Below are 24,054 nucleotides of genomic sequence, written 5' to 3'. Positions count from 1 at the left end.
CTTAGCAAACAGGCAGGGTTCTGGATCCTAAAACCTTAAAGGCTGGCTAATCCTTCAACACAAACAGGCACATAGCTGTAGTACTGGATGCACAGTTAAACTGAGATGGCCACTCCCAGAAGCAGGTTCTGTGACAGGACCCAACTTCTCCTGCCCAGGCTGCCAATGCAGACACATTGTCAATTAGTGCCATGTCTCCTTCCATCACACCACATCAGGCTCTGTCTGAAAGGCTGCAGGACACCTCAGCTGCCTAGCCTCAAACATATGGCCTCAGCACAAGGGCAGCTGAAACACAGGGAGGTGATGGAGCCAGGTAATGCCCAGAGCCTGCTGGCACTGCAGCGTAAGGATTAGATGCTCGGGGCAAAGTTGAATATTCTCTGAGTACATCAGTTTGCTCATCAGCCTGAAGTTTGCTGCAGGGGTCTGATAGGAAATTTAATTCAAAGCAGTTGTGAAGTTTTTTCTGTAGGACGTACTCATCTCACCAAGCTTCCCTATCCACTGGATCAAAGAAACTGCACAAAATGACACACAGGCATGCACAATTTCCTAGCAAATGCAAATATGTACTTTAAATGTGATGTTAATACAGTGGATTGCATTCAAGCATGCTGAAGGTCTACTTAAAGACCAGCATTTGCATTTCTGAAATGCTTATGTAATTCATAATCACCTGCTAACTTCATGAAGCTCTTCATACTTCAAGGCTGAAAGACTTGTATGTGATATACATCACAATCCCCAAAGAATAATGGGAAAAGAAAACAGGAAAATTCATTCCCTATTGAGAGGATTTCTCTAAGGCTTCAAGGACAACTTCCAATTGAAGCCCTGCAGAAGGGCTGATCTGTGGAACGTGACTAAGGCTCAGTATCACCACAGCGTATGTCAGTCTGATGAGGTGCCTACAGCTCTGCTCTATCGTTACAAACATGTAACATCTCTGAATGTAGTAGTTCATCTGCCTTGAGAATTAAGTTTGTCTTTTAAAGTGCAGCATGGCCTTGCAGACAGAAGGAGAAAGAGCAAAAAAAACCCAACATTTATCATTCCTTTGCCAGGCAGTTTTGGTTTGAAAGAAACCAGATGAGTTGTGCATCATTCATCTGAGGAACAAATCTACTCCACAGATTTGTCTGAGAGACAAGTGAATGCAATCCAAAAAAGCTATCCATTTCAGAATGGGAGGCTTGAATTCCATCCAACGGCAAAATGCATGCTGAGTAGCATCCATTTATTCAGGACAGTAATGGCTTCTTTTAGAAGCACGTCGCCTTCATCATTTGTGTTAAACATGGCATATATACCAACAAAAACTCCCGTATCTGTGAATGCAGGCTATCTGCCAGCTCTACAAAGGGAATTTTTCTTTTTAAAACAGCTACTGAGCTAGGGCTGTTGCCTGCAGAGCAGATTTTGTATGTTCAGTCTACTGTGATCATCAGGTCTGAGTGCACAGTAACTGGAATTTGTGAGCCTTTCCAAGTCACCTCCTGAGTAAAGCCCTGAACAGACAGTCCCAGAAGTGAAGTAAGGAACAACTTCTCTCCCCGCCCCTTTGGGCAGCTCACATATGTGCTTTCAGCAATACCTAAAACAAGAAAAACACCTAGATCCACTTCACTGGGACTGACAGAAACAGAACGGAAATGAGAAACTGATTAAGTGGTGAGCCAGCTTTACTTGCCGAAAAACTTACAGTTCTCTTCCCGAATGTTTTTTTGTTTTTCTTTTTTAAACACTTCTTCATTTTTGCTTGTATTCCATTAAGAAGAAAAAAAAAAAAAACCAAAAAAAAATCTTGGCTCACAAGTTCTCAGTGCCTACACAGATGAAAGCTGTGAGAGGCCTTAAATGACTTCAGCAGGAAACTACTGGGAAGGGGAGTGGTCTGTTTTCTGACAGTCCCATTACACATTTCTAGGAAAAATCTTTTCAAGTTCTGTGTACAAAAACGAAACAGGATTACAGCACTGCCTCTCTTGGAGACGATCTCAATAACACTTTTCCTGCTCCCATGCCGGATTGCTGCAAAGTAATTCCCTTTTTCCTCCCTCCTCTTCTCCATCTATCTCAGGATCTCAAGCTTAGAAATAGCGCTTTATGTTGAACGAGGTTTTAGACTCAACACACTCAATGTCTGCTTAAGGTTCCTTTCAGGTAACCTTCAAGAATACTCTGTTCCACAGCTGCATTCCCAAATCCACCCCATTACCCAAGCCCCTCACACAAACTGTTTAGTGAGCTCAGGAGTTTTCCACTTAGTAGCGATGACAAAGCACTGGACTACTGCGAAACCCATGACAGAGGAGCTGAGCAATAGCAGACACCAGCCAAATAGATCACTGAGGTGGAAGGTCATCCTTGAACTCTATTTCCATTTTTCCCCTCTTGGTAAATTGCTCTGGGAACAATCCTCTTTTCTAGCATAATGTAATCAAGAATTAGAAAGTCACCACCGCTTACACAGCACAGCAATTCCTGGCCTGACTGACTGTGCTGGGAATTTCAGCTGATGTCTCCACCCAAGCAGCATGTGGAACCAATGTAATGGCTAACACAATTCAGAGCTTAAAATGGAGTGATGCTGCAGTTCCAGCTGGTCTTGTAAGTCAGTACGAGAGATTCTTGGAAGCATTATAGGAGAAATAGAAATAACAGAGGTGAGGAATGGCTCCTTATCTGATGATGCAAGATAAAAGCAAAGTAGACAGTGCTACACAGCACAGTGCTCAGAACCAAGGCAGCATGGGAAAGAAGTACATTATTTTTATCTCTGCTTTTAGAACAGCTACAGCCCTTTGCGTATGGAAAGGTGATGATATGTAAGAGCCTACAGGTAAAAAAAGAAAGCTTTCATTCTGCTGAAGAAAATAGGTTTGCTGTATGAGCTAGGGCATGGCCTGAGTGCCCTCAACAGGTACTGAGACTCACAGTACAGTGCTCTGCAAATCCCCTTATGGCCTGAGAGCTGCATCTCCCTATGTGTCAGCTAAAGCCAAGTCTAGAAGGACCTTCTCCATTACTGAGAAGAAACATCTACTTTTTGAGCAACTTTCTCAGGATTCCCTAGTCCTAACATGCAGAGACTCAGAATACCTGACAAGGAGTGATGAAAAGGGTTAATCTTACCCTCAAATATACCCATGTACATTCCTGCCTCTAAGCAGTTTTCAACTGGCTGCTAATTCTTGGCTGTAATTTAATAAGTAGTTACTATTTAAGTATTTTAGTAGTTTGCTATGTAATTTGGTAGACCTGCTGCCTACTCAGTGCCCCTGCTTTGTGATTAACTGTCTTCCCAACAGCACCTGCTACTCTTTGAAGGCAAGAAATACTGTTTTGTAGAGAAGTCAAGCCACAGTCTTCAGAAAGTTTCCTTTGCATATATTTATACTTGCATACCTAATCCTCTGCATTTTCCACAACTGGTATGTCCTTATCTGCCCAAAATCCCTATTGGCTGCACTGTACATTGGGATCATAGCAAAGTTCTTTGTTTTCAGACTTAAGACTAACAGTAACACATAGGGAGCTGGAGATGAAGTATTTATCCAGTGAAGAGAATCATGGTACAAAATCAATCCGTGCTGATTTGCTACCATGATCAGTGGGTAAGTCATACAAGATACTTGCACTTAGAAAACGTCAAAAAAAAAAAAAGAAAGTACTAGAAGCATCTGAGGAGAAACGGAGAGGTGAGATCACCCACAAAAATAAATTTAAATGATAACTTATAAAAATATAATGTGGATTTCTTTGAAAAATCTCAGATATCACAATCAGAAGTACAGCAGTTCTGAAGTAACATTACAATAAACCTTGAGTGCAACATGCTAAACCTGTACATCCCAGTTTCCTATCTGCAGGCAGAAGTAGAACTCGCCTGCAAACTAGATCTGATCAGCATCTTTCCTCCTAAGTACGCCCTAAGCTTTAATTCCTAATAACCTGGTCTGGAGGAGACAACTCCATGATCTCTAGAACAGCAATAAACAGTTTAAAAACAGTGTGCTTGGGGCTTGCAAGAATCCTCAGACACGCTACTACAAATACACTGAGCCTTTAAAATTACTAGGTTGAATCTGTCATCAAACCAACTTTCACAAAGCTTTGGCTTTTCTGCTTAGAAATAAACTCAGTATCATTTCACTCAGTCATTAGCTGGGATTCTTTAGTTTGGAGGCAGAATTCACACGCAGTCGATACAACTGAAGCTCAAGCTGAGGGGGTTTGCTAAAATAAAACTGCAGGATGTCAATGCAAATCGACTGTCAGTGCAAAAAAAGGTATTTCAAAGTGTAATAAATTAACTACACAACATCTAGTGGACAAAAGGAATATTGATTGTTTTCCAGTCCACTTCTGAAAACAAAACAGGGGAGAGAGGTGGAACTAGCTCAGACAGCTATTGAGAGTTGTCCAACTAAAAGAATTTTCGTGTAGAGGTGTTCTAAACTTTATTTATGCTTTATTCCCTGGCCAGGACTGATTTTCCCTGGATATCAGGGATTCGCTTCAGCAAAGTGCAGCTTCACAGGGAAACATCTGCATCACAGCCCTAAGAAGGATCCCAAACCAGCAACTGCATAGTCTGTATGTGAAACTACTCCATCTGATAGAATCATCTATATAAGAAAAAATATCTAACAGTAATATCAAATTAATGTAACAAAAACCAAACAGGTAGAATTGTGGCTAATGCAACTCTGCTGGGAAAAGCTATGAAATAGTCACTATGATTTTTTATCATGTTTCTATCAGATAGAATTAATAACCTTTAAAGTCTGTTTTACTTCAACTTCTGAACACCATTCCACATTTGCAAAGTGCATTTCTCATCCCAGGAAGAGTCTTCTCCAGCCCACCAGTATTTCCAAAGGAAAAGGGAAAACAACACAGCAAAAGCTTCAAAAAGGTGAGTGAATTATTTCACCCCCTTACATGTGCAATGTATTCTCTCCTTTTACAGTGACACAGTACAGAAAACAAGATGTAATTAAAGCAGTTCCTTTGCCAAATGAGAGGGACCTCATAAAGAATTGGCACGCAATTCTGATTAGAGCTTTCTTGTCTTTAACAAAACTAAACTTATAGGATGTAATGCAAACAAAATCATTCAATGATTTTTTAAAGGCAAGAGACTGCAAAGTGCTGAGCCTGTAATCAAAGGAATGCTCAAGTCCAAAATAGCAATATTGAAGGAAACAGGGATTTTTTAGGTAGTACAGTACAAGCCATCATGCAAGAGAACCAAAAACCATTTGCCATTTTACCTTATACACCAAGACAAAAAAGCTTTAGTCTAGAATGGCTTTTCCTCTGGTCTACCAAAATGGACAAATATGTTTTTAGCCACGGACCAAACGAAAAGCTCACACATTTCAGAATGTGATTTTGAAATTTAGTATGAAAATTGTTTTTCTAAGGAAGTGATTTTCACTTTATTATGTTATATTGAAACTATCCATGCAAGGCGGATAGGAAGAGAATCGGACAAATCCACGAAGCAAGGGTTTGTTTGTTTGTTTTTCAGTTGGAGAAAAAATTAAGGCAAATTAGAATCAAAATGAAAATTAAAAATCTGTGGTAGTACAAGCTAAGCATGAGATAAAGTCCACCATTAACGTGCAAAATTCTAAAAGAAGGCTCAAGGCCCACTCTTAAAAGATTCAGCAATAAATAGACTTTACAGTGCAGTGCAAATCCAGATGCTGTCTCTCACTGTACTCACGTTGCTGATTGACTGAATGCACATCATTAGCAGAACAGCAGAATTAATTCAAAGAGAGCCAGGAAACACCACATAAAGCCTAGGTGCTATTCTGTTGAGCTGCAAGAACTTTGCTAGCCACTAACCTATGTCTCACAGTATCCAGCTAACTCAGCACCATCCCTACTGAAGAACACCCCATAAATACCTGAGGTCAGAATTCCCTTTCTTCTGAATAGAGTTAAAGCTCTCTGACAAACTGTGTGAGAAACACAGTTCCCAGGAATATGGATTACAGACAGCTCTTCAAGATGTATTTTGAAAGGATGGATGTGGTATTGAGGTAGCTGGAAGTTGCATATAGAAACAGCAAGAGCAGGTATATTTGTAATGTGAGCTGAACCTCAATTGGCATGAACTATCTTTAAGTACGCGGCTTGTATGAGGATAGCATGCACACAGTACAAAGGGATCTCTGTTCCACATCTGGGTGTTGTACCAGGAGCAGAGGGCGGAGGGAGGGAGGTGAAATCTGTGATTCTGATGGGAAGATGCCTGATGCTGGCATCTGGCAATCATAAGAGCAAATGAGGTAGAGCCAGGGCCCTGGCTGCCTGCCAGCTAGGGCGTATGCAGGGATCACAAGAGCTGGTAACCCCCACTGGGAGGTCAGGATGGTAGGAACAGAATTACAGCACACTGTCCCACTTGAACTGAGAACTTCCAATTTTAGAGAGCATAACTACAACTCTACCAAAACATTCTATGATTAATTTTGAAAAGGTATGCAGTCACGCTTCATCACAAACGACCAGGTCCACAAAACATCCAGACCCACAGGTCCCATTACACTCACTGGGAGTTCAGCCTTTGAATGCCCTTACAGTTCTGACCACACATTTTAAGTTGGACTTTCCCCCCTTTTTTTAAGCACATGGTACAGGCCTCACTTTGAGACAACTCTCTTTCTCTCATGACATTTTTTAGACTTGCATTTCACTGCAACTCTTTATGAGCACTACAGCCTGCAGTGCCTTACCCAGCAGCACTATCTCTAAGTTTCAAAGATAGTACTGATGTCTTTCTGCAGCTTGTAGCACTCACTTCAGCTGCTCATCAGCCTGCTCCAACACTACCAACTCCACTTATAGGCTGTTGATACAAACTTCTCTAATATGACAGACACAGGACAAGACAAGATTACAGATTCTGAATGAATTACCGTTTAAGCTCAGTGCTAAGAACATTTTAAGCAGCTAGATTTGCTCATAGATTCTCACATCAATCTCAGCTTTTTAAAAAGCAAGCTTTTCATCATGTGACGAGAAACAATAGCTTTCTTCAACATGAAAAAGAATACACCCACTATTTTTCCATGTTCTGTAATTCAAAAATAGGTCAGCCCATTAGCTTTAAAGCTTTCAAAAAATCTAAACCAAAATATAAGGTTCAATTTCCTTTTTATTTTTTAAGCCAGACTCAGAGATTGAAAAGTTTCAGACTAACGGCTACCTTAAAGTAATAAAAGGGGGAAAAGTTTTTGAATTATGGATCTAACATTGTCAGAACAGACTGATTCCATGCTAAATTTTTAAACAGAGAGTAAATTTTTAAACACAGATTAAATTTGAAGCATTTAAATAAGACCATCGTATTAACTATGTGGCAATTCAGAAGTGCCAGAGGGCCTATAATTTGTCACACTGCACATACAGACCTCCCTGGCTTTTCTTTATTCTATAGGGCACCCATTTAGAATGCAAACAGGGGCCAAAGCACAGCTGAGCAGCATGCCCACCAACTCAAGAGACTTCCTATATTTAATGTGAATCAGACAGAACCAACGCATACTGAAAAAGCTATTAGAAAATCACATTGTTTTTTCACTGTGTACTTTAAAAAATGTAACTCTGGAGGCTAAAATTACTCTTTTGACCCTGTTCAGCAGTTAATGACAGCAGAAGTATAATCAGCAGTGTTGATCCCCAGCGTTTCTAGGCACTTTCTGTGAGAGCTGGAGGAGCACCTTGTATAGACGGTGTGAAACAAGGTCCCTCCATGCATCAGTGCTGCAGTCACAGTGCACAACAGGCACCGATTTGTCAGGAAACTCCTAGTGGTGCACCTGAGTTTCAACCAAAGGAAGTGACACAGCTTCTGAAGTCCAGACTTCAGAAGGTCGGGGAGGTGAGAGACACGAGAGCTACCACAGCCGCTCACGCTCATCCAAAGGCTGACTGAACAAACTCAGGGATCCGAGCTGCTTACAGCAGCCTAGCATACCACTGAACCACACCCTTCAACTTATTTCCAGAAATCCTAACATGACTGTAGTCTAAGACTGTCTTGGGGTTTCCATCTGAAGTTCAGAACCTGTAAGAAATGCTACTTGCAGCATTCAAGGCAGTGTTCTGCGCTTTTCAGGATTCTTTGTCCTTAGGCTACAGTGGAGTCCTGCTGCTCAAACAAACTCAAAGAAAAACTGCTGGTTTAAAATACTGCTAAGTAAGTCAAACCCTCCAAAAACTAACTCCTTGGACATATCCCATATTTGCAGTCACTTCATCCTGAACTAATTTGATTTTAAAAGTAACGGTAAGCAAGTTGCTAGTTATTACTTTTAAAGTATTTTTTTGTTGTTGTTGGGGGAGGAAGAGAAGGAGAAAGGGAGGGAGAAGAGAAAAATCAAGCTATTTAGCTTTCTAACTATTTAACATAAAATCCAAAGGAGCTCCATCTGGCAGCCAGCAGGATTTCTAAATAATCTAAATAGTATCTACATAAGAACCAGGCTGTCTATAGAGTAAGACAATTTCAACTTTTACAGCCACAAGAAGCCTTTATTAACATAAAAGGAAATTATATATATATAAAAAAATTAAGTCAGAACAGGAACAAGAGTCTGGCAAGCGGACAAAGGACCCCAGGAATCTCTGCATTAATCTTGAAGTGCAGCTTTTGACTTTGTCTGCATATAGTGCCATATACTGTGCGGTTTAAAAGAACAAACAGAACAAACAAACAGAGCCTTTCAGTTCAAACAACTGTAGTATAATAAAACCAGTTCTAGGAAAAGATTCAGATTTATTAAAATCAATACATTATTCCTCACTTTGCAATACAGGCAGACCCCTATTGTTTTAGCATAGTGGAAAATAGTAAGTAATTACACAGACTTCCCTGAGTCATGGAGACTCTTCATGTCCATAGACATCCTTATTCATTAAGAAAATGGTTCATAATACCATTAGTTATGTCAATTAAATATACTTTTGAATCACTCTTTATATAAAATTTTGATAATTCATAATTTCCATGCAAATAAACACCTCTCCACATTTAATTTTCTGAGTTATTCCTAAGAAGGAACTGGCCTTCCATTTTTTTTTTCATACCTAGCCTGTAAATTTTTTGCCCCATTTGTGAACAAGCCAAGCCTGGTGGCATTTTGGTGCATTGCACAAAATACTTCATTGGCCTGGATGCCACTTCCAAGCTGCCACTCGGATTTTCTTTTAAGTGTCTTGGCACAGAGCCCACGAGTGACAGCAGCAGGCCCCAGAAAAATGTGTTGTACTGATCCTGTGAAGATAGGGCAGGCTTGGAGCTCTGCTCTTCCTGTAGCTCTTCTGGGCTCCAGGAAGAGAATTTCTATGTTTGTCAATGCCCATCTGGCACCTTACATGGGCAGTAAGAATGAAGAATTGGAGTGAAATGTTCTGCTCCCTACCATCTGCTTCCCCTGTAAAGTCTACACAAAGAGCCTGATGGGGAGGGCGGTAAGGAGGGAGAGAGTTAAAAAAAGAACAAGAAAGCACCTTAGTTTACCATCCAACTGTTCTGGCAGGTACACGCTTTTGCCTGTACTTCTCACGTCAGCCCTAGACACCCACTGTTCCCTACAGCAGTACAGCTGTTTGACACAGCATCTCAAACACTGCTAACCCAATGTCTTCGTTCACAAGCATCCAACAGCCTGGAAAAAAAAAGATCCGTTGTTTGAGATCAGCTTTATTGGATCAACCTCTGTTATATCTAGAACAGGAAAATTCCTGTGGGTTTAATAGGAGGTATTACCCTACAGATTTTCTCTGGTTCCACCTCCTTTCCCATCAGCCACATCCCCTCTTGCTGCAAGGCTGCATACACCATGTGTTGGCTCGACCCCTTCTGTCTCTGACAGAAGTTTGGCCAAAAAGAGCAGATTTTCTGCTACTTTGATCATTTCCTGTGGTAAAAAGTGAAGGGAATTATCTGACCCATGGTCTTTTTTTTTTTCCCCCTCTTAGTTTTGAAAAATAACAAGGATTTACATTTGCAAGTTCCCTTAAATAGCGTACTTGCTTTTCAATAGCACTTTGCTCCTAGCTTACTGGTTGTCTCACAGAGCTTTTAACTTTAGAATCAGAAAACACATCCCTATGATGTCAAATTCTACAATTCAGCTACTGCATTGAACCAACACAAAACTTAATTACGATGAAGAAGCAACCAAAAGGTAGTATCAAATTCACAAGCAACACAAAAGCGGCAACTTCCACCCTGTTAAAAAATTCTCACATTTAAAAAATGAGCTTAATTCTCTTTTGGTGGGGATAGTGTTATTTTTGGCTACCAACATGCATTGCATAATGTGTTTAGAAATAGATTAACCCTTTTATTAAATACACTGTTAGAAGAGATCTATGATATATGTGATATAAACAGCCTGAAATATTTTTCTTTTCATAGAATCACCAAGGTTCTAAGTCACAATCCAATGCTTGTCTAATCCTGTGTTGAAATAGTGACACCACCTGCCTAGCTAAACAGTGTAAGCATCTGGGCAATGAGGACTTCAAGTAAGAGGCCACGTGATCATTAGTGAGTCTATGTGATCTGGAATTGCACCCTGACAAAAAGTCCATCATATATTTTTTTCTGTCCCAGAAAATACAAAATACGAATATCCCTACTGAAACGATGTCTCATATCAGAATTCTATAGAAATACATTCCAAAGCAATTATTCCAATATACATCAATTCTTTATGAAGTTTTTTTCCTGTTAACCATTAGCTCAGAATACATCAAAACAGACGCTCGCATTCGTTATCAAAAGTCCTTTGTTGGACTTTGCTGCGTTAAAAACATGTAGCACAGATTTTGCCTTGAGCTGAGGCCAGAGCAGTGCATGTCTACCTCTGTCATCAGTGGGAGTTCTACTCTGGAAAGAAATGAGGAAGTTATATACATATTTATATACATATGTACTTCAAAATACACTCAGAAGTTGGGGTGGGGCAGGGTAGGATTTACAGTACCCTTCTTACAAACAGAAATTGTACTAAACCACTTAAAATATCCCAACAACACAAACTGGCACTAACATTAATAATATATTGCCTTTCATAGGCAGAGGTAATAAAGAAGCTGTGCTGTGATCCACTCAACCTCATTAATAATGTAACAATGAATCAAAAAGAATCTAATTAGTTCAGCAGTGCCAAAAATGGTTAAGCAGAAACACAATTAAGAAACAGTAGGACATTTTTGTTTTGTTTTGTGTGTTCTTTCTTGTCAGACATGTTGCAGAGCTGCCCTTCAGAATCCCCTGGTGTATCTGGAAGCAGCCCCAAGTTGGGGCACAGTAACGTGAGAGCACCAGGCTAGACCAGGACGGAGGCTACGTGTGTGGAGCAGGCCCTGCCCCAGCCGTGGGCCCTGCAGGCCTCTAGCACCGTCCCCACACGTCCCACACGAACTTCTGCCCCATCCAGGATCTATGCAAAGGAAGGGTGGAGCCGGTTCCTCACCTCCCTTCAGCAGCCACACAAGATAGCACATCCTGAAAGCATTATGTTTGCTGCAGCCCCTTTTTCCTCCTTCCCCTCAGCGTAACTGCAGAAAAAAAGGAAGGGCAGGCTGGGACACTATCTCAGCTTCCACGCAGACATGCTGGAAGGGAGGGAGATACAAAGGAGAGCTGAGCAGACAGCCGCAAACACTTAGGAGGCGCGGGACCTCCCTGTAGATGGCCTTGGCTTCCTCTGAGTCCCCTGGGAGTCCTACAGCTGTGCCTGCCATCCAGATGGGAAAACGTGCATGCATGCATGCGAGAGTCTCTAAGGAAATACCTGGGGAGGGCTCCTCAGCTGGATATTCCAGCAAACGGGATTGTCTAAGTCAAGGTTAGAACAGTATGTGTCAGTCTGTACGTGCATGTGTGTGTATACATGGACAGACAGATACGTATGTACATGAGAGAACCTTCTCACTACACCGCATGCATGCCTCTGCAGCACACAGTGATGGAGTCAGACTGCAGCACAGAGCGCAGTATGAAAGTCACACCCATTCTCCACAAAGACAAGTGCAATTCACCGAAGTCAAGAAGTTTCATTTCAAAATAAACAAGACCTAATACTGGGGTCCACTATGCCGAAGGAAAATTGTTTTTTCTGACCCTGAAGATATGAATATATAAGTTTAGGATGTATCTCCTTTGACAGGAGGTTCTTGTCCACTACACATTTTACTCATGTTTGAAATTAAGTAAAAGCACCACATGCAGGACAAGACAAACACAAATGCTATGAAGGAGAGACCTTTCACTGACTGTTCTATATCCATAGCCAAAGACCTACTTCTTTAAGGAAACAAACAGGACAGCAGTTGCACAGTAAAGGTTTAAAACACAGTAACAACAGTTTTAAGGTACATTTTCCCATAGATTTCAACATTGTTCAATTTGCAGACCTGTAAAAAAAAATCCAGTTATGCAGTGAAGCTGGGCAGACAGACGAGGCCTACTCAGCCAAAGACCTGCTTTTTGTATTTACTTTTCAGGGAACATACAGAGGGCAACAGATGGCACAAGCCTACAAATATCAGGCTGAAAAGGTCACTGCAGTTACACTAACTACTGTGGTGTTCTCTAAGATCCACACGCAGTTCCCAAGGAATCCAACTGGAGTTGGACCAGGCCTGAGCATTAGCTAACTTTACATGATATCTGCAGCATCAAATTCCATGTACTTTTGACAGAAACCTGCACTGAACAGCTCCAACACCAACCTCTGAGCCATCAGTGCCCAGTCCAAACCTTCACACTCCTACACTGCATAAGCAGGTAGGCTTTTTCATCCCAAGAAGTCCTTAATGAAATCTCACAAGTTTCACACACGTGGCCTGCGACATCTGCAGAAGTTAAAATACACGAGCGTCTCCAAGATAACACGGAATGCTGATAAAGACAAAGCCAGCCTATGTCACTGCGCAGCAACCACCAGAGCCCTGCAGATAGAGTAATCCCAGTGCACACAGCTCCACAAATACAATGAAAGAGTATCTCTATCACAGACATCCGTCCTGAGGAGGCCGGACAGCAGTTAAGAAAATAAAGAACTGAATTGAAGCCTGTATGCTGCTGTCTAGCACTAGTTACATTTGTACCACCCATTCCCTGGGGAAAATGACACAGAATGCAAACAGGCCTTGTTGTTCAATTATTCAAGTATTAAGAGATTCACAGAAAGACATCTGAGAAACATAACATTTTAATAGATGAAATAAATACTCCAGTACATGCAAGATAAAAACTGACATTGGAAAAAAAAAAAAAATTAAAAATCACTTCTGTTATAGTGTAATTTTTTTGTTTGTTTGTTTAAACACTCACAGTAGCTTTTCCCCCAGTTTGGAAATCAACACATGGAAAACATAATCACAACCTCCAGTCCTTCCACTCCTACACACCAAATGCACTTCTAACCTAACACTTGATGCAAAATTTAAAAAAAGTCATACAAAACAAAAACAAACAAAATAGTAGCTACATCCATCATCTACATGGTGGTGTTTTCTTCTTTTCATTTTTAAAACGAATGAGAACTGAGGTAACCTTTTTCCTGCACAACCAAACAGCAAAATTTAGAAGGGAAATTTCGGAAGACAAGACAAGACAAACTTTAAAAACCGCACCCAGCGCGATTAAAGCTATTTTCTTTTTTTTTTTCTTTTTTTTTTTTTTTTTTGTTAGTTCAGATACCCCCACCTCCCCAAATATAAAACTTTTAAACAGTTGCTATTACCATCTGTGTGAAGATCTGGTTGAATAAAGGAACATTTATCTGCAGGTACTTGCTCAAAATAAAAAGAAGCCCAAACTGGCTACCTTTGTTAGTACGTATAATTTGAATATGCTGTTCTGCTTCTTCACCACGTGAAATCAAAGGATTGGGCCCATCCAAGCGAATTCTTTGGTATACAAAACAGGGGTGAGGAGGTGGGATATTATTTTCCTTTAGCAATGACTGAGATCTAAACAGAAGGTGTGGGGGTTAATTCACAGAATTGGAGTTCACTGGCGGTAAAGTCCTGGGTGAAGATCTTTCTCTTAGTGCCTGAGATAACAGGTTGCAACCATCCGAGACGGCGCAAGCTGAGTTCCTCAACCTTTCCCTGTAATCGCTCATTTTGGTGCTACTTTCGGGGTGTTGGGCTATATCCCTGAGGCATTGGGTCAGGAGCACACAAGCAGAAACCACACTCATGGCTCCTCCTAGGATAGCAGTTTGCACAGCTTTGCCCTCCGGATTGATGGTGGCAGCTTTACCCAAAAACTGGGGCTCAGTGGCAAAGCCCACCAGAGCATAGACAGACTGCACCAAAGGTCCACTGAACAAGACGCAGCGGTTCCTGGTCAGCTCGCTGGGTGAAGTCTTGACCTCCTTGACACACGCCAAGAGGGCGGAGGCGCTGGTGCTCATGCATTTGACACTGAGTTTGAACTGCTCCTTAGCAAATTTATCCTTGGATTTCTCACTGGCCAGCACACAGGCGTCTGTCAGGAATTTCAAGTTCTTGGACATGTTCTGGGAAACCTCCAGCAGGAGCTGAGGGCTCATATCTGCCAAAGGGGTGGTCTTCAAGACCCCGCAGCCATGCTCCACCTCGTGCCGACATCGCGTCACCTTGTAGCGATCCACCAAGCCGGGCATGGCAGGCTGGGCCCCTGGAGTCTCCACTGCAGCCAGATAGGCAGCGTGGGCAGAGCACTCGGTCAGGGAGACCACCAGCTCCCCCATCTCCATCAGGCTTTCCCCCACCTCCCCGAAGCGTCCCATATTGAGCTGGCTCTGGACGTCGTGGGTCAAGATGGAAAGTCCTTTGGTCCTGGCGATAATCGTGTCCCTGCACTTCTCGAAAGACTCGCCGAAGACAGACAAGCTCTCAGTGTTCACCGGCCTGGTCTCGCTCGACAGCAGAAGCAGATCGGCCACCAGTTGCATCTTGATCTTGCAGTGGTCGCAGATAGAGATGAGCTTCTTCCTCTGCAGGGAGCTGCCGCTGGGGATGCCGCCGCCGGACACCTCGCTGCTGGACTTGCCAGAGCCGCCGCTAGCCATAGCGCCGGGGGGGGCCTCGCATGCCGCTCGCTACCCCACTGCCGCCGCCTCTGCCGCCGCCCGAGCAGTCCCGACTGAGCCCGGCAGGATCGCTCTGCCTTTTCCGCAACATCATTCCATTAATCGCCGGGAGGCAAGAAAAGGCTCTGGGCGCCGGGGCTGCCGTGCTGCGGGGGGCGAGCTCCGCCGGGGCTCCCGCACCGCTCCGGCTCCAGGCTCCGCTCTACGGCTCTCCAGCGGCGGCTCTGCGCTGACCGGGAGCCCCCGGGCCGCGCTCCGGCATCGTGCGGCTTAGCAATACGTATATATATATATTTCTCCCCTCGTCTTTGCACTTCCCTCCCTTCCTCCGGCTGCGGGATCCTGCGCAAAGTTCCCTTTAGGAAACGGAATAGCCCGGAGGAGCGGAGCTAAAGCGGAGCTAGCGCGGGGCCGCAGCCCTGGGGGCCGCCCTCCCGCCGCCCGGGCGCTGCTCGCAGGGGCCGGAGGGGCGGCGGCTGCGCACCATGTGCCGCCCCCGGCGCGCCCGCCGCGGCCCCGCGCCGCCGGCTCGCAGGAAGCGCTGCGGAGGGTGTGGCCCGCCCGGGCCGGGAGGGGAGAACGGAGATAGAGAGAGAGAGAAGGGACCGTGGGAGGGGGTTTGTTAAAAAAAAAAAAAAAAAAAAAAAAGAGGGAGGGGAAAAAAAAAAAAAAAAAAGCCACGCAAAAGGCAAAATAAAAATAAAAAATTAAAAGAGCCACCGGATCCGGGCGCTGGGGAGGGAGGGCGGGATCCGCTCCCCTTCCTTCTGCCGCTGCCTCACTCCTTCCTGCCTCGGTCATTCACGCGGCCGCCCGCCGCCCGCCGCCGCTTCATGCCCGCCGCCCTGGGCCCGCTCGGCGCCGCCGCCCCGCCCCGGCCGGCCCCCGCCGCGCCGCCGCCGCTCCAACTTAGGCTCTTCCCGCAAACAAGGGCGGGGGCTCCGCGCTCCGACCGCGGATGCTGCATCCCGCCCGGCCCCGCGCTCCTCCTGCCATGTTCCGCCGCCGATCGCCAAGTCCCGGGGAAGAAAAATAAAAATAAAACGAAAAGAGGTTCTTTTAAATTCCCTTCTCGGGCTCTCAGACAAACTATTGGGAAGAGGCGGCCGTGGCGGCGCTGCCAGCCAGACGCTGCACGGCTCTGACGGAGGCTCTCCCCCTCCCCGTTGCCTCCGCCGTAACCTCGCCGGAGCCTATCGCAATCTTTTGTGCGGTGTCACCGCCCTCCGTTTAAACGCTGCCCTCCCCCCCGCCGCCCCGCTCCCCGCCCGTCGCCTCCCGCTCCTCCCCGGCGGAGGGGGCAGCAGCGCCGTGCCGCGACGGCGCCGCCCGCGCCAGGCACCGGCCGACGGCAGCGCCGACCGCGACGGCCTCGAGGGCCGCCGCTCCGTATGGCGCCCCCTCGCGGCACGCGGCGAGAGCGGAGGGCCGAAGTAAATAAATACCGCGCGTGGCGGAGAGCAGCCGTCGGGCGGGAGGAGGTGGGGATGGCAGCGGAGGGACGGGCGTGGGCTGGTCATCTTCCGGTAGCAGCCGCGTTGTGAGGTGAGTTGGCCGTATGCGGCTCAGGTGCGCGGCCTGGGGGGGGAGGGAGGGAAAGAGGACGGGGGGGCAGCCGTGCTCTGGCTTCCTTTTCTTCCGTTTACTTTAAAAGTCTTATGTTTTGCTAGCCGTAATCGGTGGTATAAACATCGTTATGCTTTTATTTGCATATAAATATTGCCTTTAGCTGCTTGTAGCATGAAACGAGACTTCAACACTTTTTTTTTTTTAACCGTGGGAAATGAATTTGGTGTCCCTGTTCGAAGGTCGCCTGCCATTGGTTAGAATGGAGCAGGGAGACTGCAGTCTTCCTGCCGTTTACTTTGTGCATGGGAAGACCTGAAAAAAGCACTTTCTTTGCCTGTTTCTGCCCTGGAGCGCACTGGGAGTTGCATTGATGTTAATGGGAGGGTGCTGGGCTCAGGGAGTCCGAGGCAGACAAGTAAATGCCATTAAATAATTAAGTGAAAACTACTAAGTATGCTGGAATGAGTTTTAGGAAGATGGGCTTAACGTTCCCTGGAAGGTGTCCATGGGGAATGAATGTATCATTTGGTAAACGGTGGTGATGAGAATATTGATGTCACACACATGAGGCTCTCTGCTGTCGTGCAACATCCCCATCAAAATAACCCAAAAGAACGAGTCCATGTTGAATCCATATTTTGCATTTGTTACGCATCCTTCTGCGGCCAAATATCAATGCTCTTTCTCTCCTTTCATTCAGGCTTTCCAATTCTGGCAGTTGGTTACATGCATATAGCAGGCAGCATGCATCCGGAATGTATTTGTCCCAGCTTACGTTTACACAAAGTCCTGCTATGTTCATACTGTTGCAGCGGTAGGAGTGACACTGCTGTGAATGGAAGTTAGACCTGCAGGACCTTGCAGGCCAAAACCAGTGTCACCCTGGCACAAGGAGAGCCCACCTAATGGCATACTTTTTAAGATCTCCAAACAAGTACAAATAAGTACATTTCCTCACCCACTGCCTAGAGGAGTCCTTGGCCTTCTCTGCTCGCACTGAGCGGGAGGAACACAGTTCTGGGAGAGGTAGGGTTAACAGGATGCATGCTTTGTGGGGTGGAGGGGAGCCCTTATTGTAGAGCCAGGATGGATGGAAGGGCAGATAGGCAGCTGCGGGTGTGTTGAAAATGGGCAGTTCTCCACCCATCTCTCCTCGCAGTAACAGCATGAGGGAGATTCTGTTTACCTAAATCAGATTATAGCAGTTTAATGGAAGGTCACAATTTGGGCCTAAACAATTTTGGTTTGCTGCCAACAGCTCATTTTCAAAACTATAAATAGAAGTGATTTCAGAATACTCTGACAAATAAAAATCAGTGGGCAGCAGAAGCCAGCTGAATTGCATTGCAAAGTATTTCCAGATATGTCCTTCAGTGAGGCAGTGAGAAATTATGTAGCATGAGGAATGCCTTTCATAAGAATATTAACCTAGTTTCTTTTAATGAGTAGTGACTACATTTAATGAGAGTTTGAGTATTTCATTTTAGAAACCTTTGGTCTCGTGCCTGGCTAGAAGAGGTGTTAAATGACCTAATAATCTTCTCCATTTTTAGATGCTGCCGCAGGAGTCTGCATATGGTTTGTGTCATTGCCCCAGGACAAAAGAGACATCCAGGATTTGGATAGAGTTTCTGCTGCTGTTCTTCCAAAGCCTCCATTCCAGCTGCTCACATCAGAAACAAAGCGAGGCCCTAACCCTTGGCAATTCCTAGCAGCAGAAAGGGCCACCAGAGTTAGCGGTTAGTAAGGAGTAACAACTTTAATATAAAGCAAATATTTCTCAAGCTTCTTCAATCTGTTCAAAGGATTGTTGTACTGCTTACCAGCCTTGGTATTAGCAAGGGGCAAAAGTGGTCATTACTGTAATTTGGTCAGTTGCTTGACTCCAGATTCGTTTTACCAGACGTCATTTTGCTCCTGTAGTAGCCTCAAGTGTTCTGTTCTTCTGTATATATATAAATATATGATGAAGAGTGACCCAGCCATCTCATTTGGCTTGCATTTTGAAATTTAAAGAAATAGAAAATAGACATAATCATAGAGGTTGGAAGGGACCCTTGGAGGTCCATCTCTCTGCTAAAGCAGATTTCCTGGAGTAGGTTGGTTGCGTAGGAAAGCATCTGATTTTGTGTATCTCCAGAGAAGGGGACTCTACCACCTCTCTGGGCAGCCTGTCCCAGTGCTCTGTCACCCAAGCAGTAATGAAGTTTGTATGAAACTGCCTATGTTCCTGTTTGTGCCCATCGCCCTTTGTCCTGCTGCTTGGCACCACTAAGAGCCTGGCTCCATCCACTTGACTTGACTCACCGTTATAGGTAGTCTTTTTCAGTATTATCACTAAGTGGCAGGAGTAAGCCCTTGGCTATTTTTGGTGAACCTGAGTAGGTAGCACGATTATGAAATGCATTGTGAGAACAAGCTGCACATTGTTTAAGAAAAAGAAAAAAAAATCTGTGCTGTAAGGGATGATAGGAGGAAGGAGGGGTAGGAACCACTTATGCTTGTCTTCAGTATATCCATAACTAACCGGTTCTCTTCCGCCCCTCATGTAGTGACACTCTAGTGAAAAACTATTTCCTTCTGTTACTTTTATACAATTTGCAGGCCATTATTTGACCATAAACACATAACCTTACTGTAAATGGGAGCCTTGAAGACAGATTTGCTTGTGTCTAGTAATTTGAGTAGCACTGAGGAACAGCTACAATATGCCTTAAAGGCCCAGCAGATGTATCTGCATTGTTCAGGATGAAAATTTTACTCAGTGATTTTCGGGGTGGGTATTTCTTAAGTTCTTTGCATGTCTCTGGGAGGATTTGTGTATACCTGCTTGATTTCATGGCTGCTGAGTTCAAAAATGCCGTGCAGGACTTGGGCAGCCATGAATTAGTGTACAGACTGAGGAGACATGAAAATGAGTAGATAGGCTTGGCTGTAGAAAGATTTTTGCTGTCAGTCTGAATGAAATAACACTGTGGGACTGGAAACAGCAGGCACTGTCAGATAGAAAGGATTAAAAGGCTTTTTTAGCGTGGCTTAGTAGTGTACAGAAGATTGGCTTACTTGTGATAGATCTTCTTTTGTCACATTGATCTTTATTTCGCATTGTGCTTAATACAACAAAAACTGGAGTCTGAAGTATTCTTTCATGAATCGTCTCACACAATGTGTGCCTTCTATTACTTACAAAAATCTTTTTTTTTTTTTTAAGAAATTGATTTTTTTTTTTTTTTTTTTTTGCCACTATAGCCAATGTTGAGTCATAGCTGAACAATACGGAGTTGTAATAATTTTATGATCACTGTATGTGGCCATGTTGATGAGAGGAAGGCTATGATAGAATGAGCTACACTACTTTATATTACTTTCCTGTATGGATGTATCGATCTAACATAATAGGGAGCTAGCTGATGAAGGAATAAAAGGCAATTCAATGGTTCCCTGTGTCAGCTGTATGACTAAACCCATGAGGTGGTAATTACAGGATGATAGCTCCCGTTCCAGGGGATGCAGCTGGCTTGTCAGGCTGGAAACTAGAAATGAGGGAAGGATGATGTTGGCAGAGGCTGACAGAGGAAATTATTTGACACAGAGCAAGACTTAGCAAGAGAGGCTGGAAGAAGTTGGGCCTTCCTTTTGCCAGCACTGGAGCAGTAGGTATGACATACAGAAGGGAAGGTGTGTGTGTTGACTGGTTTATTGTTTTTAAGATTTATTTTGTCTTAAATGGTTGGTGCTAAGTGTTTTGTGATTGGTGCTTACTGTCTTTACTTCACGAGAGACTAAAACTGCAAGGCCTGGGTCTGTCTTGAATCTGCAGAGGTAATCAAGGCTCATACACCGGGGAAGCAACCTGAGAACTGCTCTGCCTGTAGCTAAAGAAGACAGTGTGAGATCTAGGGGAACAGTTAGCTATCTCTTGTGAGAACAAAATGCAAACGCATGAGTTCTGCTTCTTCATCTTTGAGAATGATTTTGTGCTTAAGTAGTTTATAGAACAATGGGCATGCTTTCAGACATTAAGCTGATAAGCTTGGTGTTTGGATGTTTTGTTTTTCTTTTTTATGGTATAGTTAAAAACACAGCATCTGAAGAAAAAATATTGCATAAATAATGGTAAATATCAGTTATGCCTAAAATACGGGCTAGCTGCTGCAACTGAACGATAATACAGCAAAAGTAGGTTTTATTTTGTTCTCTTTTATTCACTGTTTATTGTACAGCTGTTCTCACCACTTACCATATATAATCAATTGGTTGTCTCCTGCTGCTAATATGGATATTTAGTACATTGAAATTGAAAAAAGACATTTTTGTGATAAGGAAAATGCAGGTAAAAAAACTTGTCTTTTCACAGGATGGAAGGTTGTGCCATGTTTTATGCCAATAAAACAGCTATTAATGGCTTTGTGCTTCATATTCTTGTCTACCATCCACGCATACAGTTATCCACCATATGTCGGGTGTTTTATAAGGTGAGTGCTAGGAGCAGGAGGTGCAACACAGCTGCTTGTGTCCATTCCCCCTCCAGGAGTGGGTGAGCAGCACCAGGCACAGGTTTGTAAGTACTTAATGGAAGAAGGGTAGATGCCATTGGTAAGAGTGGTCTGGCATAAACAGGAATCCCAGACCTTCCCTTCAGTGTCTTTGGTCTGAGGTGTTTGTCTGGCGGTTGTTTTCTTTGTATGTGTTTGAGATCAAAGGAGAATATGGTACTTCAAACAAAATGTGCAAGGGCCCACCCTTCCTGAATTGCACTTTTGGTAATGTGTTCAGTCCTGCTGCTGTAATACTCCGCAGAAGGGCTTTTTCTTTCTTTTTTTTAATAAACTCCACTCCTTTTTAATATATGTCACAAGAGAATTTTAATAGATGTTTTTGTAAGATTACTTTACAGTCTCTGATCCTACACTTCTTTCCACATAGTCTGTAAGAGGAGCCAGCAGCTTTAACTCATCAGAAGTTTGTGTGATGTATTACTTACAGTGGATGTAGGTGCCAGAAGTGACCTGTAAACCTAATACTAAATTGGGACCACAAAATTAATTTCACTTAGATTGTGGAGATTAGACTAGAAATAGAATTCCTCTGGGAGCTGTGTAAACCTTGACATTGATTTAATGTAATTCTTTCCTTAAGAGGGTAACTTTAAATTGTATAACAATACATAGTTTTAACCAGCACATATTTCTAGCAAATTGTGCAGCAAGACAAGTATTAACAGGAACATTCAGTGGTATTTCTGAATTTAAAGATCAGTGTGTAGCTCTGTGGATGCTGACAAGAGGGTCAGATGCTATACCCCACCCCCTCTGCCCCCCCACCTGATCAGATAGGTCAAGTTATAAAGCCCATGTGTCATTGCCAAGCATCTCCATTCAGTCCATAAATTGTAATTTATAATATACAAATTATATCCAAATCACACTAATTTACCCTGACTGGGGAGAATTTGTTAACTTGGATCCAGCAATTAAAGGTCTGATTAGCTCCAGAACAGAAATGTTTATTGTGTTACTGAATGGCAAGTGAGTGTTTTATGCCTTAATTTAGACTGAAATTATTCTGAATCATTCAAATATTTATTTTTGCTCTGGATGACAGCATATTCTATACTAAAAAGCATATTTTCTTCTTGAGATGTAGAAATATTTTGTTGTTTTTAAAGGGAACATGTATAGGTCTCTTCAGGTTATTGCCTGAGCAGGCTGTTTGTACAAGTCTGATTTAACATATGCACTGTCTTTGCATGAGAGCTCATGCATTAGATTACATTTGCAAGGGAGAATTTTGAGTACTTAACCTTAATTTCACCTATTAAAACACTAATTTTGAATGTTATACTTCAAGTAACTTGGAATACCCTGACACCCTGTAAAATATTTGACAATGTTTTAAGCAGTAAGAGTGCTCTGAATGTTTGGTCATCTCAAATTTGCTTCAAATTTTCTGGCATCTGTTACTGACCAATTCTTCTGTATTATTTAACATTGTATTGCCATGGTCCTTTGCTAAGCAAGTAGGTGCAAAAGAAGTTCTAACAACTATCTGACTGCAATCAGAGTACAGCTGCACACCAGACCTTAATCATTTCAGTTATTCTAAGTAACTGCTTACAGTAGTCTGCCTTCTGCAACACCTCATTCATTTGAGCCACTGTTAAACATTCTCTTGTATGAGAAGAGTTTTTAAAATGAATTACTTCTTCCAGACGTGGAATATGGTGATAGCAGGTAGCCCTTGTGTTCTTCCTCCCTTCTGCATGCTTAGGGCTAATCTTCTGATCTTGTTAGTTCCTTTTAATCTCTAAATTGTCTGTATGTCCTCCCAAGACAGCTCTGCCCTTTCCTTTCCTTGATGATTTCAAGTTGTTTGTTCTTTCCAAGGTTAACTGTCAAGGGACAAGCTTTAAGATCATGCATATTTCCCCTACTGTAGTTATTTGCAAGGAAAAGTAAGCTATGATGAATGAGCATCCACACTAAAATAGAAAATTGCATACGAAAACCTACCACCCCCAAGGACCTGAAAGGGCTTTTGGCAGCTAAAAAAATACGCGTGTTCTCCTAACTCATGATAAATAAAGGGACAGGAAGTAAATTTTGCAGAAATACAGTTTGGAAAATTAACACCTACGTTTAAAATTAAAAAAAAAAAAAAAAAAAAAAAAGCAACAGGACAGAGAATCCCAAACTTCATTAGCAGAAATTTAGGACAGCTTGAATCTTCTCAAATTGCAACCTGACCCAACCATGTGAAAACATTTTACATCAAGAGGGGGAGGTAGATTTGCACTTCTTATTGAATTGTAATGTTATCTTTGAAAATACTAAGATAAAAATCGTATGTTTTAGAAGATGAAATGACACCTACAGCTTGAAACGTCTCCTGACGTGACAAATGGGGCTTTCAAAATAAAGCAGTGAACACTTTGTATTTGCAATTTACAATGACAGTAGCCATTTGTTATCAGGTATGTTCTGTACTGTAACCATAATAATGTTAGCTGCTAAGACTATGAAAACTTGTAAGGAATATAAGAATGCTTAAGGAAAAAAAAAACATTTATGTGCATCTATAGATGCTTTGAATGAAACAAATGTTTCAGTGGAAAAAAAAAATTCAATTTTATTTCAGTGTGAGTGATATGTATTTCTAGCTGTGTGGATTTTTGTTCTTGTACAGGAAAGAACAATGGAGTATAAAGAAAGGCTGAATAAGTGTTTGAACTGCCTCTGACTCTGTGGAGAGCATATGTACTTTAAACAAGTTCTTCCTGAGCACAGAATGCTGCTTGGTAGTTGCAAATTTAGAAGTAAGCATGAAAAACCCTCCTTTCAAGTTAAAGCTTTTGTAT

General features: G+C 43.0%; 1 protein-coding gene and 1 long non-coding RNA gene across 3 annotated transcripts; one reads left to right on the top strand and one right to left on the bottom strand.

The window, feature by feature from the left end:
• Positions 1-13,698: 13,698 nt before the first annotated feature.
• Positions 13,699-15,601, bottom strand: TLNRD1 (talin rod domain containing 1). The gene has a single exon (XM_052672512.1). It carries the CDS (start codon positions 15,105-15,107, stop codon positions 14,040-14,042), a length of 1,068 nt encoding a protein of 355 aa, XP_052528472.1. The 5' UTR covers positions 15,108-15,601; the 3' UTR covers positions 13,699-14,039.
• An 883-nt stretch (positions 15,602-16,484) lies between these two features.
• On the top strand, positions 16,485-23,367 carry LOC128075608 (uncharacterized). 2 transcript variants are annotated; one of them, XR_008203916.1, is made up of 4 exons: positions 16,485-16,673; positions 17,510-17,631; positions 18,251-18,436; positions 21,055-23,367. It is a non-coding gene; the product is annotated as an uncharacterized LOC128075608 (long non-coding RNA). The 2 variants fall into 2 exon arrangements; XR_008203915.1 differs by lacking the exon at positions 21,055-23,367 and adding an exon at positions 19,947-20,135 and having other exon boundaries at positions 16,486-16,673.
• The last annotated feature ends 687 nt before the right edge of the window (positions 23,368-24,054 follow it).

This window comes from Tympanuchus pallidicinctus, unplaced genomic scaffold (assembly GCF_026119805.1).
Source record: "Tympanuchus pallidicinctus isolate F22 unplaced genomic scaffold, pur_lepc_1.0 scaffold12, whole genome shotgun sequence".
NCBI lineage: Eukaryota > Metazoa > Chordata > Aves > Galliformes > Phasianidae > Tympanuchus > Tympanuchus pallidicinctus.
This window is presented reverse-complemented; position numbering and strand designations above follow the sequence as displayed.